The 17,233-nt window shown below is 30.2% G+C and overlaps 2 protein-coding genes across 6 annotated transcripts in view; one reads left to right on the top strand and one right to left on the bottom strand.

Annotated features, from left to right (window-relative positions):
• The window catches only part of LOC142325979 (uncharacterized), a 35,058-nt gene extending 33,888 nt beyond the window's left edge, over positions 1 to 1,170 (top strand). For all 5 annotated transcript variants that reach the window (XM_075368001.1, XM_075367990.1, XM_075368029.1 and 2 more), the window contains one exon: positions 985 to 1,170. In XM_075368001.1, coding sequence (XP_075224116.1) covers positions 985 to 1,145 — 161 coding nt within the window. In that variant the 3' untranslated portion in view covers positions 1,146 to 1,170. The remainder of the gene's footprint in view (positions 1 to 984) is intronic.
• Positions 1,171 to 4,809: 3,639 nt separating this feature from the next.
• LOC142325976 (uncharacterized) overlaps positions 4,810 to 17,233 on the bottom strand; it is a 57,263-nt gene continuing 44,839 nt past the window's right edge. The window contains exon 9 of the mRNA XM_075367974.1: positions 4,810 to 5,524. Coding sequence (XP_075224089.1) covers positions 5,286 to 5,524 — 239 coding nt within the window. The 3' untranslated portion in view covers positions 4,810 to 5,285. The remainder of the gene's footprint in view (positions 5,525 to 17,233) is intronic.

The raw sequence follows: 17,233 nt of genomic DNA, 5'->3' as shown, positions 1-17,233 counted from the left end.
CAACATGGTTGTATAGTGAGCATGGGAAACATATCTCATTTATCTCTTTTAGCATTTCAGTAATTAAAGTGACAAGCTTTTATAGTAGAGGGGATTCTTTTAATTTTTTTTTAATGTATTTTTTTATATAATTTCAAAGAAACTAACAAAATAATTTCTTTATAAATATTAAAAAAGTTTAAACATAAATAACAGTATTCGTGGAAGAAAAAAGAATTATTTTATTGAAATTAGATTGCTTATTTTTTTTCAGTCCTTGGAAAAGATCTGAAACAATTATTCAGAATTTTATTTTTAATTATCATTTTCCCTCACCAATATGACGTGAGATCGCAGTTAATCTACATAATTGGTTAGTGTTAGTGTCTGTTAAGATTATTTTTACAATTGCTGGTTATTATAATGTAGACAAGACTATAATAATAAAGGTAAGTAAATATTAGGTCAGAATTCTGACAACTAGTCTTTAGTTGCCTTCACATTTTAAGGTCCCCAGGGTCTAAAACTAAAACAAAATTTGGATCCACTTATGTGTCTGTATAGTGGAATCAATTTTACTTAATAAAATTGGTAATATTATCATGAAATCTGGAAAGTGATGACTGCATATAGAGCATATTGTTATTACATTTTTATGAAAATCGGGCAAGAAAATGGAATGGTCTCCCTTTAATTTGTAACCACTATCTGAAGATAATTTCATTTCTTGAAAAACTTAACAATATTTGTCAACTGTTAGTAGCAGTGTAAAAGTTTTTTTTTAAATCTCTCGCATATTTATTACAAAAAAATAAAACAAAAGGATTAGGTGACTTCATTGAGGCCATGAACTTCTCAGTGCAATTTGTTAAAAGGTTACTTTCTTTTAAAGCTTATTAATAGTGTATAGAAAATCTTAAAAGGTTAAATAGAAACTTATCACTTTTATATATTGGTATATATAAAATTGCAGCAATTAATTTTCTAATGTTTCTTATTTAACAGGTTACTTGGACTTAGTCAGTCAGTTAAATTCACTTCCTGTGAGAACAGATACTCTTCGAACTAGAAGACGAAGAATGGAAATAGAAAAAGAATTAGATAAAATAGATGCTGGAATTAAATTATTTTCGAGAGATAAATTATTTATAAAAGTTGGAGGATAATTAATTGTAAATAATAAATGTAAAATTATTTGTTGTAATTTTTTTTATGTATAAACTTGACGTATTGTCTGTTAGCACAATGAAGTTACAATATGTATTTATCAACTAACATTTCTACAGATAGTCTTTATACTTGTTTTAATTTTCTTTTAATATCACTTAATGAAGTGCCTTTTACAGTGAGATCTAAGAATATTGTAATGAATTTATTAAAGATTGTTAACAAAAAAAATATTAATAGAATAATATTTTCTGATATATATGTTCATTATTAATTGTTAAATATGTTAGCATATTAAATCTTTATAAATATTTATTACACTGATCGATTTTTAATTATTGCTTTAATTCTTACTGAATAAATTAGAAATTGTGATTGAAAGCTGTAATTATAATTTGTCATGTTTGTTTATTAAATATATGTAAATAAATTAATACAAGTACATATCGTTATTTTAATTGTTCATGCAGTAAGTCTTGATTATAAGCTCTGTCATGTCTATACATACATACATATTTTTTTTAACAATTAGACACATGCAGTTCTCTGAATTTTATTGTTTATATCAGTATCATTGAATCAACAAAAAGGCTCCTTGAATAGAAATAATATATTAATTATATTCAGTTCATGATTAATACTAATTAATCAAAAACTGAGGGTACCTATTTTATACCTAAATCTTCTATTTTGACTTTTTTGCTATAATTTTCTTAAATTTTTGTTTAAGCAATATTAATATTTTATAAAGAAAAAATAATTTTCACATCAGTCTCATGTATCTGATTATGGACTGAGAATGTTTAAGTGTATTAAATGAGGCTGATGTTCAGTATAGTAAGCATAATCAAAGGGAGCTCACATAACCACCTCATCTGGGATGTCATCTATGACTTCCCATTTTTCAAAATCACCTCATATACCGGAGAATATGGGTGAGGAACCATCCAACCCCAGGGCATCGGAGTTCCTTACCATCAAAAATATGAAAAAGAAAACCTGAATCACATACAACTAATCTTTTTTATATATTTTTCTGAAATTCTGTATCTATAACTACATTTACTTACGAACATTATTCACTGGAATGTTAGAGGTCTTCAGTTCCGCATTGAAGATATTAGAATATTGGCACGCACATATGAACCACTAATCATGTGCTTCCAAGAAATGCATTTTCTACAACAAGAGGTGATAACACTCAGAGGCTATTTCTGTGAGAGGTACGACTGTCATAACAGGCAATAGAGAGAGTGGTGGAGTTAATATTTTCATGCGGATGAGGTGTCAGTTACAAGGATACTACTAGCCTACTGTTGGTGTGTAAGTCAAAATCCCCTTCAAATTGCATACCTGAAATTTGTATCTCGCCAAACTCTTGAGTTCAATGCTCTAGAAATGGCAAATCTTCTCATGCAAATTCCATCACCATCAATAGTAGGAGACTTCAATGCCCACCATGTTTTTTGGGGCTCCTCTAGAGGATAAACGGCATGAGACAAGACTTGAACCTTTATCTACTGAATGATGGGTCACACACATTCATCTCCTTAACATCTGGTACATTGTCCAACATCGACCTCTCTGTATGCCCAATGAGTTTACTCGCTCATCTTAATTGGTCTGTTTGTGATGACTATCATGGCAGTGATCATTAGCCAATTATTATTGCTTTTGATGTCGACCGCGAGATGAAAAAAGACTATTGTTGAAAAGTCAGATTGGAATGATTACCATAATGCCTTTCCATCACATTATGATGATGGTGCAGACATCCTTGATCAACTTTCCTTTTTTATTAGCACTTGAGAATGCTAATAGATATCCCACAAACATCGGGTAACCCTAGACGTCCTGTTCCTTGGTGGAATGATGGTTGCCAGAATGCTATTAGCAATCGACAGCAGGCACTACACAAATTTAACCACAGGCCTACAACTGAACATCTAAATTTATACCGTAGGGCTAGAGTAGTATGTCGTTTTGAGTATTCTAGGTCGCCAAGAGAAAGTCGTGGGTAAAATACGTGATAACTATCTCACGCACTACTACCACATCTACTATGTGGAAAAAGATCCATGCAGTTTGCAGATCACCAAAACAATCTATTCTCGGTCTTATTCATTAAGGATAACAACTTTTACCATATTCTGCAGTGGCAACTACCTTAGCAAATTCTTTCCGCTCAGTGTCTCTCAGAGTTACAAGATACAGGTGGAAGTATTACTGTTAAACGTTGGTGATTCAGTCGGCAAATTAAATGCCCCATTTGTATTCAATGAGTTGTAATACGCACTCAAAGACTTACGTGTCACCTCCCCTGGACCTGACAACATTTATCTTGTATGCTGTCAGACCTTCCTAATTTGGTGTTACAACACTACTGAACATTTATAATGCTTTACTCTCCGCACAAGTCTTCCCACCCGTCTGATCAGAAGCCATTGTCGTACCAGTACTTAAACCTGGTGAAGACAAAGCAATCCCCTCAAGCTACTGCCCTATCTCTTTGACCAGTGTTTTATGTGAAGTAGTAGAGAGAATGATGAACTGCAGACTTACATAGTATTTAGAGAGACATGGGCTTTTATCTCCAGAACAGTGTCGTTTCCGACAAGGATGATCTATCATCGACCATTTAATGTCATTGGAAACAGCTATTCAAAATGCTTTCCTACTCTGCCAGCGCCTTGTTGCTACCTTCTAAGATATCAGAAGGGAGTGTAACACGGCATTCTAAACACCCTAATGGGGAGTCAAAGGCAATTGATAATGCGTAATGTTTGCTTTCATTAGGAGTTTCTTAAACGACCAAACTTTCCGTGTTCGGAAAAATAAATAATACATAAAATTAATAATGCAAAAGCATTATTAATCTTATAGATGATTTTCATCTTTATCAATGAGGCATATATAATTTGTATAATTTTACAAGTTCTATAATACTAGGAAAGTTTAGAGCATTTTCATTTGTACCTTTTTTTATTTTTAATATTACTTTTAAATAACAGGCTGTAACTCTAGTTAATTAGAGTATCAAACAAGCCAACTGTGGCAGTATCAAGCCAAACAATCAGTCATATAAAGCACTGTATATTCATGCCTGTGTCACCTATGCAAAGCTGTGGATATTGATTTTTTATAACTGAAATACAAAAGTTAAACTAACAGGTAATAACAAAGATGTTGTTTATGAGAAAAAATGGCTATGAAAATGTTAATTTTTTAGCAGTTGAAAATTATTTACAATAATACCAGTTTTATTTTTTCAACCACTTTTCTGTAATTTTCTTCACTGATATTTAAATTTTTTTTAATTTTAGTATGTAAAGTGTAAGAAGGTAGTTCTGAAGAAAATATATTTTTTAAATATTCCGAAGGAAAATCTGATGGTGTAAATCTGGACATCTTTACGGCCATAAATCTATAAAACCAAATGAAGTTTATAATTTTTTATCCGAGATGAAAACATTCTTGACATGTCTATAATTTCATTATCAATATGACAAATAGCATTATCTTGCTGAAATCAACATTCTTGTTAGCTTTCCTGAAACATTGAATTTTTGGATTAAGCATGGACAAACTTTATTTCTTTTAAAAGAAAAGCGTCATAAAATTATTTTCAATGGGTAAAAACAAACAAAAGATAAATAAACATACTTTAAAATGAAATAAATTTTAATTCATATCGTTCGTTATAGGTACACAATTTTATAACAATACTTTAAAAGTTTGTAAACATCACAAGTGACATCATAAATGAAGGTGCAGCACAGTCAAATAGGCAAGTTAAAATTAAATGAATTAGCAGTTAATAACAATGATTTAAATTTTAAAGAAAAATAACAATAAAATCATACAGTTCGTATATTTGTAAATATAAATGTTTTCAGTAAGCCAAATTATCAAAATGATTTTTCAAATTATCTAAGTTTAAATCTAATTTATAAAATAAGAATCACTAATAACATATAGAATTTTACATTAAATTGGGATTATACACAAAAGCAAATTACCTTATAAACTAAAGTAAAAAATGCATAAAAGTACATACAGCCATTTAATATTTATAATAATGCATAATATTATAATATTATTTGGATAATGCATATATTATTTAAATTTATACAGAACTATTATGTACTTTTTCTAAAGAAATTAGTTATTGATGCCTGTTTTACTTTTTGTGGTGAAACTTTCTTTTTCTCATCAGGCACTTTACCTTTTTGATTTTGGTTGGCTGTGATTTCTATATCACCATTTTCAACTTTTTCTTTTTTTATACAATTTTCTTCTACCTTTACAGATTTTTCTTTATTGTTACTGTTTTCTTCATCCTCACTGGTACTCACTAATTCATATTCCTTATTAGTTACTGAAAAGAAGAAAAAATAAATTCAGTGAAACATTATTTAAGATTACAAACCCAGATGAGTTTTGTTTTTTGGTAACCGTTTTGGGTTCAGTGTCTATTCTCCTTTCATATCTGATCTGTACTGATCACTAAATTAAAATTTTTTATTATACCTTGTATTCATAACTAATTGGATTAGTCATGTTATATCTTCAATGATGAGTTATTAGCTAATTGAAACACTTCATAATAATAATAAAAATCATAAGTGTTCTTACTTCATTCTACTATCAGTTTTCTATTAATCTATGTAATTTTCTTTTATTACTGAAATATGTCAAAGAAAAAACAAAATAAAGGTTCACCTTTTTAATTGTGAATGGCTTTAAATCCATGTAAAATACACAAAACATATTCTTAAGATACGACTTCACTGCTTAATTCACTGTTTCTCAACATGTGGCGTCCGCCCCTAGGGAAGTGTGACACTAAATGGGGGGTGCAAGCATATTGAAAAGAAAATATTATTAAAATATCTATTAATTTACTGAAAGGAAAGCAAAACAAAATACATTCTGACATAACAAATAATAAAATACAGATTTGAACTGATGTAATATTTATACATAGGATTGTATCAGTACTGCACAATGTATTTAATAATTAACTTATCAATACTAAATTAAAAACAAGTTTAATAATTATTAGTGACTCCATCCCTTTAAAATTAAAAAAAAAAAAATCTTTCAAAGGAAGGTTTAGTATTAGAAATATACACTCTGATTTCTTTTTTTATATGCTGAGATCCATATTTTGTCTTCAAAGCAGCCACCACAGAAAATCTGGTTTTGCAAAGATAGGATGTTGAAAAAGGTAATAGTATAAAAAATGGTCTTGTTTTCAGTGCAGAAAACTCATCATCCACCTCTGTCCAAATTCAAAGAGTGATTTATTACTAAATTTTCTTTTGATTTCGCCACTTGCCGTGAAGTCTATGAAAATCTCTTCTTTGGCAGTTGAGAGACCTTCAGAAGTATTTTGAAATGGATCCCCTAACCCACTTGAAACTTGCTACCAAGTTGTCATCAGCAAAAAAATACTTACTAAATTCTTCACCAGCATAGTTAAATGATTTTCAATCGTTACAAAAACAACTTTCACACGTTGTTCTTCAGCCTTGTAAGTTTTAACACATTCATCAACATTTGAAAATATTTCTAGGTTTTCTGCTTTAAATTTCATCTTCACAATTCCACTCTCTACAAAAAGCATTAACTTTATCACTTGTATCCAACGTATGTGTATTTGTTTCTTGGAGTTGAAGACTCAAGGTATTTTATTTCTTGAATATGTCGACCAAGTAGCTCAATTCCATCACAAATAAATCATCTTGAAATTTTAGGCTTCCGGTCGGTTTTCTTCTTTTAGAAAAATGGCGATTTTACCTCTTAATTCATAAACATATTGAAAAAATTTCCCATGTGATAACTATCTCGCATCATACTAAAATAGTAATACTGAATGTACTGCACCCATGTCTACAAAGTGCAGAAAAGATTCTTGATTTTAGAGGTCTCATTTTTATGTAATTTACTACGGTTCCAACTGTTGTTAGCACAATATTCAGACCAGGACTCATTTCTTTGGAAGGCAGAGATTCTCTGTGGATCTTACATGTGTCCAGACATACAAATGAGATTTTTGTTCCACAAGTACTTGTATACTCTGGAATTTTACAGACATTAACCGAGCACCATCAGTGGATATTCCGATGCAATTTTGCCACTCTATGTTTGCCTTGTTTATAAAATCATTTAAGATAGCAAATAATGCGAGTGTTGTTGCTTTGATTTCTACTGGTTTGCAGAAAAATGGTTCTTCTACTGCTGACTTAACATCACAAAATCAACACAGGCAATGAAATGAGCATCTTTATTGCTATCTGTTGCCTCATCAAGCTGAATTGAAAACAATTTGTCACGCAACTTCCCGAAAGCTGATGCTGTACATCTTCGGCTATATCACCAATTCGATGGGCAACTGTATCATTTAATAGAGGTGTAGACTGTAATTATTTGGCAAAATTATCTCCAAACATAGTTTCTCTAATCTCAATTGCAGCTGGCAAAATAAGCTCTTCACCAATGGTGTGAGGCTTTTTACATCTGGCTATTTTATATAAAACTTTGTAAAATGATAAATAAAGCTTTTTCATTCATAAAGTATTATTTAAAAATGATGTTTGATTTTCATATGATTTTAATTTTAATTCAAAGAATTTTCGGTGATTGTTAACGTACTCACTATGAAGCGTTTCCAAATGATGTTTTAGTTTATTAGGTTTCATGCTGTCTGCTGCCAATATTTTTGAGCAAATGACACACAGGGGCCTGTCTTCTTCATTTACTCCAGTACTGGTAAACCCAAAATTTAAGTACTCTTGAGAATATTTTCTTGATTTTATTTTCGGGACCATGCTCATCTATGCACTTATTGATGCTTCACAAGTGCACAGATGCACTTTTCTAATGCTTGCTTATGACCATTTAAAACTTTATGTATGATTCTGTATAAACCTACTGGAGTGAATATATAATAGCATGTATTGCAATTAGCATGCAAATTATAACATACACATTTATAATAAATTTGATAGTGATAGAAGGTTCAACTCAACTGAGACTGGCTGAAATTGAATGAGGTGCAGCATTTATACAAGTTTGCGCAGACATTCCAGAATGTTTAAGACAAATCAGAACTTCTTGTGAAGAATGTCAGATATTATGGACCTAAGACAGAGAGTGAGACATCGATTCTTGTTTTACAATGCAGCAGATCGGTGTTGCCAAATATCAATAAATTTACTTATTCTTGGTAATTTTTAAGTTTTGTAATTAAGGTCATAGTGTAGTGAGTAGGGGGGGGGGGGGGGGGGGGTGCAATGAAAATTATAATTGAAATTGGGTCACAAATACTGAAAAGTTGAGGAATGCTGGTTTGACTATTAATTCAACAGTAATGTGTGATAATGGCTGTTTCTTATTGAGTTTCTAAATGTTTAAAATAACTATTGTTGATTAAAACATATTAATTGAAAAACTGCCAATAAGTAGAAACCTTTAAAGAAAAAATGGCAGCTAACAGTGTATTTATTAAGAGTTTTTACAGCTCTAAGTTTGAATAAGGATAAAAAGCAGTCAAAAGGAGTAAGTTTCTTTCCTTTTTTTTTTTTTTTAATAAAAATTTCAGTAATGAAACAAAATTACGAATTTTAACAGAAAAATAACTGTTAACTGAAAAGTAACTCTTTTTATCATTATTATGAAAAATCATTTAGCTTGAAACTCATTACCAGAAATATAATACAACTAATATGTTTCATGAATTTTAATAATTTTTTTAACACATTTGTGCAAAAAATAAATTACATGTTATCAATCTATTTATTTAATTTGAAACAATTTCCTATACTGCCAAATTTCAAAGACCTGTAATCTTTTCCTTAGACTTTTTACATTGACCATTTTCTTACCAAAAAGTGCTATACTCCATACACATATTTTTAAAAATATCCTTTTAATTTTTTATCTGTATTTAAAAGGTAAAAATGAAATAAAAGCATATTTCTCTGTTACATCAAAATTCTCAATTCTTGAGACAGTTTACTTTAAATACTTTCTTTAATTTCTCCACCATTAGAATATTGCTCACTAAATAAAATTTTCTGTTCCCTGATCTTAGCAGATAATTCCTTACTACGTGCTTTCTATGATATTTTATCACTCAAGCTTCTTCACTCTTTATTAATTTTGTGGTTGAACTTTTCTGCAATTGATTAATCCATACTGTATATTTCTCATAACTCTTGGTGTGTACCAAAAGAACAATGATAACAATGAATCTTGTGTTTTTTTTAACAACTTGGATTACTCTTGTGCTCTAAAAGTTTGGTTTTTGAGTCGCTTAAAGCTTTTTTTACATATAAGTAGAAAAGTGTAAAAAAACAAATTATATCTTGTCTCATTCCCTTAAAAAAATCAGAAAAGATATCCAGGATACAATAATGGTCTTTTTAAATGAGCAAGTAAATAAAAAAAGGATCAGACCATCAGTTTAACATCTTGTGCATAAAAAATAATCGTTAGAATAGTTTACAGGCAAAGCTGAATTAGATGAAGGCTAGTTTGGTTTGAGAAAGAGCATGGGAACAAAGAGACACATCACTTCAAGGAGACATTATCACTTGATAGTGATAACAGTGTATTTATTAAGAGTTTTTGCACTTCTTACACAGCTCTAAGTTTGAATAAGGATAAAAAGCAGTCAAAAGAAGTAATTTTCTTTACTTTTATTTTTTTTTATTTTTTATAAAAATTTCAGTAATGAAACAAAATTATGAATTTTAACAGTAAACTGAAAAGTCACTTTTATCATCATCATTATGAAAACTCATTTAGCTTGAAACTGATTATCAGAAATATAAAACAACTAATATGTTTATAGAATAGTTTACAGGCAAAGCTGAATTAGAAGAACGCTAGTTTGGTTTCGAGAAAGAGCATGGGAACAAGAAGATTATAACCCTCTGATTAATTTTAGAAGGGAGTCTAAAGAAGAATAAACTGATCCATCCCATATATGAGATCTTGAGATCTCATATGATAATGAATGTAGAATACAATCAAATGATATGTTTCAAATACCAAAGAAAACTGAACTGGACTTTAATGTAGGGAAAGAAAAATTATTTATAATCTGTTCAAGAATCAAATAGAATAATGAGAGCAGAAAATAAAGAGGCAGGCTCAGATTCAGAAAGGAGAGAGATGAAACTGTTTGTGACTCACTGCTTTTCAACTTGTTTGTGAAAGAAACAATTCAATAATTGAAAGGAAAATTTGAGAGTGGTCACTAACCAAGGAGAGAGGATAAAAATGTTAACATTTGCTGATAATACTGTTTCTTTTGGTAAAAATCAAAAAGACCCAGGGGACATTCTGAAGGGGATAGATTCTTTGTTCAGAAAGAAATCCAGTTTGAAAATAATTAACAGTAAAACAAAGCTTATAAAAGTGACAAAAATAAGTAACTACAAGTTGGATGTTAGATAGGGGGGACAACATAGCAGAAATCACAAAATTTTGTATTTAAGTATTAAAATTACAAACATGAAGTAAAGTAGAGATCAAAGCAGACTGGCATAATCAAGTAAAAATTTCATCAAGAAGCCATTTTTCGCCATTTGTTTGATTGAGTTACACCAGACTGACACATGGATTGCTCATGTCATTTAACGATGTTCACATATGCTGATAGAAGTGATAACAGTCCTGTTACACACACTGATGTGTTTATCACATTCTGACTGCTTTCATTATACAGTCATGCACTGCAAATTCAAACTGACATTTGTAATCAATGGCATTTTGGGGAAGATGTGGTTTGCAATTTTTACTTCACAAAATCTTTTAATAGATGCATATAATCTTTTTTTTTAAGCTCACCAGGCTGGTCTAATGGCTAACTCATTGTTGCAAGTCAGTTGTTTAGCAACTTAACAACTGATTTTCAAAGTTGAAGGTTCTGAGGTCCAAATCCTAGTAAAAGTTAGTTGCTTTTATATGGATTTGAATACTAGACAGTGGATACCAATGTACTTTGGTGGATAGGGTTCAATTAACCACCTGTCTCAGGAATGCTCAGCCTGAATCTGTGCAAGACTACAACTCATTTACAAGTTATACAAATCAACTTCATCTCATTGGGCCATGGGGGGTATTGTTTACTAGTTGAACAGACTACAATGTACACATTAGGAAAATAAAAAAATATATATACCCATTTTTTTATGAAAAAATTTATGTATCCAAGAAAATACATGTCTACATCTGGTGTAGCATAAATTTTTAATTTAATATTTATTTACTATAAACATTTCCCCATATTCATCTTCCAGTAAAGTTCATACAAGTAAGTTCAAAGTACAGTAAGTTCATACATTTTTGAAATTCCTGTTGCCAGTAAAGAATATTTCATATTTCTTATATATGAAAATTAGGAATTGTCATGCTGTAGTAAAGATATGAATGAATTATTTTTATTATGCGTAAAAATGATTTTGCTACTTCAGTGATTTCCATAAAATATAATAATATATTAATTTTCAAAACATCAATTTTTATTTCAATAGATATTTTTTTAGTTAGTTTCTTTAAATATTCTGTAAATAAAGAATTATATTCCGAATAAAGAATTCATTTCTTAGAAAATAGTAATAGTCAATATAACAGATGGAAGAAAGGTAAGTTTTTTAGTTTTTTCTGGGCAAAAACACTTTAGCATAATCATTGCCTGGCCACGACATGTTTGTTGTTGTACAAACATACATCACATTTTATCTCTCAAATAAAATACTAAAATTTTGAACTGATATATGGAAATTGGCATGAATAGCTGATACACACTACAGTAATTTAAATTATTGAGTATAAACAAATGGCTCTAAGAAATTGTAATAAATAATCCAAAAACATTTCATCATCTCCTAAAATGGTTTGAATGTTAGCCCCCAGCTTAAACTCATGACATAATGCCACATAACAGATACCATCCACAAGGATGTGGTGCACTGTCAGTTGGCAGTCACAACGAGCACAAACTGATGCATCTGTTTGAGTCATCAGATATCCATGAGTGAGCCTAGTATGCCCTATTTACAAACAGTAGATAATAACCTCCTGTTGACAGTTAATTACGCATGAGGAGCTCCACAATGTAACAGTGTTCTTAATTGGGCAAAGTTTATTGTCCATGGTAGGATCCCATTCACTTTGTCATTCATCATAATTACCTTCTTCAGGAAATGGACAAAGATTGTTAGAAGTGACACGATCAGTAAAAAAAGGCTGGAAACAAGCCTACTTTGCCGCACTATCTATGCACTCATTGCCTCAAATTCCTATATGGCTAGGGATACAGCAGAAGTTTACTGTTGTATTATGTCTAGTCATTTGCACAATGAATCTCACAGACAACAGGATACACATCATTAATCGCCTCTAGGGCACTCCCTGAATCTGAGCACACAAGAACATGTTGATATTTTGGACAAATTATAGAAAGGTCTTACCTTTCATTGATCCAGCCTACCCAAAGAAAAAGTAGGTAAATATTTTCTTGGCAATTTGAGAGAGAGCGACCACATCATAATAAAAAATATTAATACAATATACAAAAATAATATTTTCTCAACATAAAGGTCTGAAAGGAGCTCTACTGAAAAAATCAAAACAAAACTTCTTTGGTTTATCATACTGTCATTTACCATACCATCTATGACCTTATTTAAAATACTAGTAGGAATATCATCCAAAACCATGGAATATTCACATCATATATTTAAAATACAAGGTTTAACTTCCTGGGTATCAACAGGAAATAAAAATACTGATTCATCAAAAAAAATATGTAACGTGAATGGCCTTGTTTGAAATTTATCAATATGACTACTATCTGAAATAGTAGAAAAATAATTATAAGATTCCTATGCTACCTGAATAGGAATGAGATAACAGAAGTTGAGTGCTTTTATATTTTGGGTGAAATTATCAGACTTGTTTTATTTTTTAATCCATTTTCACTTTTGATAATTGCCCACATGGTTTTAGATTTATTATTTGAAGTAGATATTAAATTATCATAATAAAGGGTAAAGTGCACATCAAAGAAGCCATAGCATTTAAAAGCTTGGTTATTAATTTGATGGTTGGTGAGGGCACTGAACTTGATGATATGTCAATCATTTAATGCAGTGTAGTACACATGGAACAGTGGTCAGATGCACATTGAGCTTTATGTGTTTAATCATTTTATAAGAAAATTTACTCTGAGACAACGAACAAAGTTATGTTATTTCACAATCAATTCAACACTCCACATCATGGGAGTCAGTTAATACACTTATGGACAACTTAAAGGCTAAAAAGGTTTGAGGAAACTGAGTTCACATTACATGAAAAACATACAGAGGTAGCAAAACATGTTAGAATGCCAGAATATAATGATAGAATTTTAACTGCCATAACAAGCAGTAAAAATATTCTGTGATTAAACATGCATTGTACTGAATATTAGTGAACATCAATCAGCTGAATCTTACGTAAGGACTTAAGTTTTCATCTGTATACAATTTAAATTGTGTAAGAATTAAAAAAATTGAAATTGTTCTCAAGTTTCTAATTGAATTTTTAGTGATCACCCTTTTGAAAGAATAAAAGTAATTATTTTCTCATTGTACATTTTCATTAACAAATGATGCTACTGCAATTTAACAGGAATCTGACAAACTGTAATTTGCAAAAAAAGGACTGAAAATACCTTTTGGTAAACTTCCAAAAATACTGTCTATACAGGTGGCTAAAGTCATTATAATTCTAGTACGCTAAGAGGTCAAAATATTTATATCTACTAACTCAAATTGAGTTAATAATTCATTTGTCCCAAGACTAGAATTATGTAGAAAGTTAACATTAAAATTGCCACACACTATAACAATGATTTTATTGTAAATCTCATAAAGAGTTTCCAGTGATTTATTAAGAAAGGTTTCAAAAGAACTGAAAAGGAGATCTATAAATTACTATCAATTTCAACTTTAGATAAGGGCATTAAATTGCACAGTGTTCAAAATTAATTTCTTCTGCCAATATATAACTTTCAACTCAATTTAAGATATAGCTTTTAACAAAATGCCGAGAAGTTCTACAAACAGCTTTGGCAAACTTGAAATTACTGAGCTCAGAAATGGCTTCTGTGTTGGTTGGCCAATGTTCTGAAAAACACTTTAGGTAAAACTTGTTAATATTAATTGTTACAAAAGGGAGTTGATGGAATTCTGTCTTGGAAGGTACGTGAATAATTAAAGAGGGGAGTCATTTCCAAGACAAAATAGGACCCCTCCTGTCATTTATAAAAACTCTTTCCTCAGAATTTCCAGTGACAAGATTTCACCTAAAACTGTATTACCACCAAAATTTAAATGTAATCCATGGCATATGTACATTTAGTGTGTGAGATCTACACTTGGATCCATAAAGGAACAATGTGACACTGCAGTAATGTGTCTCTTCATGCGACTTTGGTAATTGAAAGAACCCGAAGGAAAGTGAACAAAGTGTTGAACTGACAAAGGATGTCAGCATATAACAACCTTGTACGGCTCTATCTCCCAATATTCTTTGCAACATTACGGATCTGTGCTGGTAGTCTATTGATGACATTCATATCCCTGATTATGACAACATGGTTGTCCAGAGAAAAGCCTTAGGATTTTTCCATCTCATCTCATTAAGTACAAAAGGCAGAGGACACCCTGGCCTAACCACTGAAGTCACACAGTAATCTGACACCAAATGACTCTGCAAAAAGGCTGGCCAAATCCCTTGCACGCCTACTGTCAGCAAAAGAATTTTATTGGACTTAATAGCACTTCACCACCTTTTTTTTTCTTGACTTGATGACAGTGAAGCTGCTGCTATCAAGAATTTCCTCTCCCAATTCAGAAACAGAAATGTCAGGAAGTGACAGCCAAATTGCCTTGATTCAGCAAGAACTTGCCTCTGCTTGGCAATTAATGGATATTCCATCAGCCTGGCTCTCGATACTCATAAGAGTTATGGGGATTGGAGATTTCTATTGTCAAGAGACAACACCTCCACAAGTTTCTTGAGATAACTGATCTTCTATCCCAGCCTCACCACATCAAGGTTTGCAGTCATACTGCAAGTGCCTTATGGCACTTGCAGTCATACAAATAAAGTCTCCTTCTTCCCTGACACTGAGGTCAGAACAAATCAGAGACCTTCAAGTCTGAGATTTCCATTTTAAAATGTACTCAAATACATTAAAAAAAAGTTTGCTTAATATTTTCTTAAAATTAGTTACAGAAAGAAATATATAACAAAACAAAAAGAAATCACTTTTAAAGGAATGACACTGAAACACCAAAGTACTGAAAATAAAGCAGATAAAAAAAAACACTAACCTTTGAAAAAAAATAATAATAGGAAAAAACAAAATAATAATAAATTTATTCTTCATACTTTTAACTTTGAGATCCACTTTTACACAAGAAAAAAGAACGAATTCAATGCAAACCAGTCCTCAGGTAAACACATTTGCACTAAACAAAGTCCATACCTTATCTGAGGTTTAGATAAATCGGTTTAAATAGATAGATAGGTTTGGGTAGATTATGGTATACATCATGCCAGGGAAGGTAAGTTAGCAAATCTGTGTAAAATCCGGCATTTACCTCGCAGGATCAAAGGAAACCATGGAAAACCTTGATCTGATCAACATTATACAGTACAAAATTAAAATATTAACAAAATATAGTTTTAATCCATATTAATAGACAAAACTGATTTGTTGAAATAATATTAATATAAATGCGTTAAGATAATAAATAAATAAAATCATTTGCAGCAGAATAAAAGTTTTTAAAAGGCAAGGTTTTAAAACATTTTAACTGCTAAACATTTGAATATACATTTCAATACATATTAAATTAAGAATGCAAAAAAATTAAGTTTACATAATAAATATTATTTAAAACTCATCCACAAAGTAATAGTCTTTCAGCGAAGGAAAATGTTTTATTTAATTTTAAATTAATTGATCAAAAAATTTTAAACGTCATTAAATAAATTATTAAAAACAGGCAAAGTATTAAGCTGTTTAATGCAAAAGTATTATGTATTTGGTTCAAGATAAGAAACATTACTTTTTTTTTAGAAATAAAATATTTTCATAAATTAATGTTGTTAATTTGAATTTTTATTTCATAAAAAACTGGTTTACATAAATCATGTTAACCAAAAAATTATTATATAAATTATGTTTTTGAACAGAGTACATACAGGTATAATAAATATTTAATAATGTAATAAAGTTGACATCTTTAAAACTTGATTTAGATGCTTTAAAGTGGAACAGTATAGTGTGATCTTGTTGGTCATGAAATTAATTTATCACCTAAAAAAATGCCATTAGAAATACTACTTTTAAATTGGTCATCAGAACTACTTTTATCATTAATGGTACACTATCCATGTGATTAACAATGGTACATAACATCAGAAACAATTGGAACAATTTTATGTATATTTTAAGTTAGATATTTTCAATCCATCTAATTAATGATTTTTTGAACTTTATTCCAATAACGTCTGATTAAGTAACTATTTTCTGAGATAGATATAATCATATCATTTGTAAAAAGGTAACATGAATAGCGTGAAATTTTGAGGAAGAACATAGCAGATGGCCAAGGACACTTTTCTGGGAAACCCAGAGTCTATAAATGAGAGCCTACATTTTTAATTGATTTTATTACTGAAATATAAAATCTTAGTCATCTGTTTCTGATAATGGAATCATCAGTTTCACTAATAAGTGTAGCAAGTTGTAAGTTAATCTTAGAATAATCCTACCAAACTTAGTTAGTAGTTCTGATGACCAATTTAAAAGTAGTATTTCTAATGGCATTTTTTTAGGTGATAAATTAATTTCAAGACCAACAAGATCACACTATACTGTTCCACTTTAAAGCATCTAAATCAAGTTTTAAAGATGTCAACTTTATTACATTATTAAATATTTATTATACCTGTATGTACTCTGTTCAAAAACATAATTTATATAATAATTTTTTGGTTAACATGATTTAAG

The sequence above is a fragment of the Lycorma delicatula genome, chromosome 1 (assembly GCF_047948215.1).
Source record: "Lycorma delicatula isolate Av1 chromosome 1, ASM4794821v1, whole genome shotgun sequence".
In the NCBI taxonomy this organism is placed as follows: Eukaryota; Metazoa; Arthropoda; class Insecta; order Hemiptera; family Fulgoridae; genus Lycorma; species Lycorma delicatula.
The sequence above is the reverse complement of the archived record's forward strand: the minus strand, read 5'-3'. Positions and strand labels throughout refer to the sequence as shown.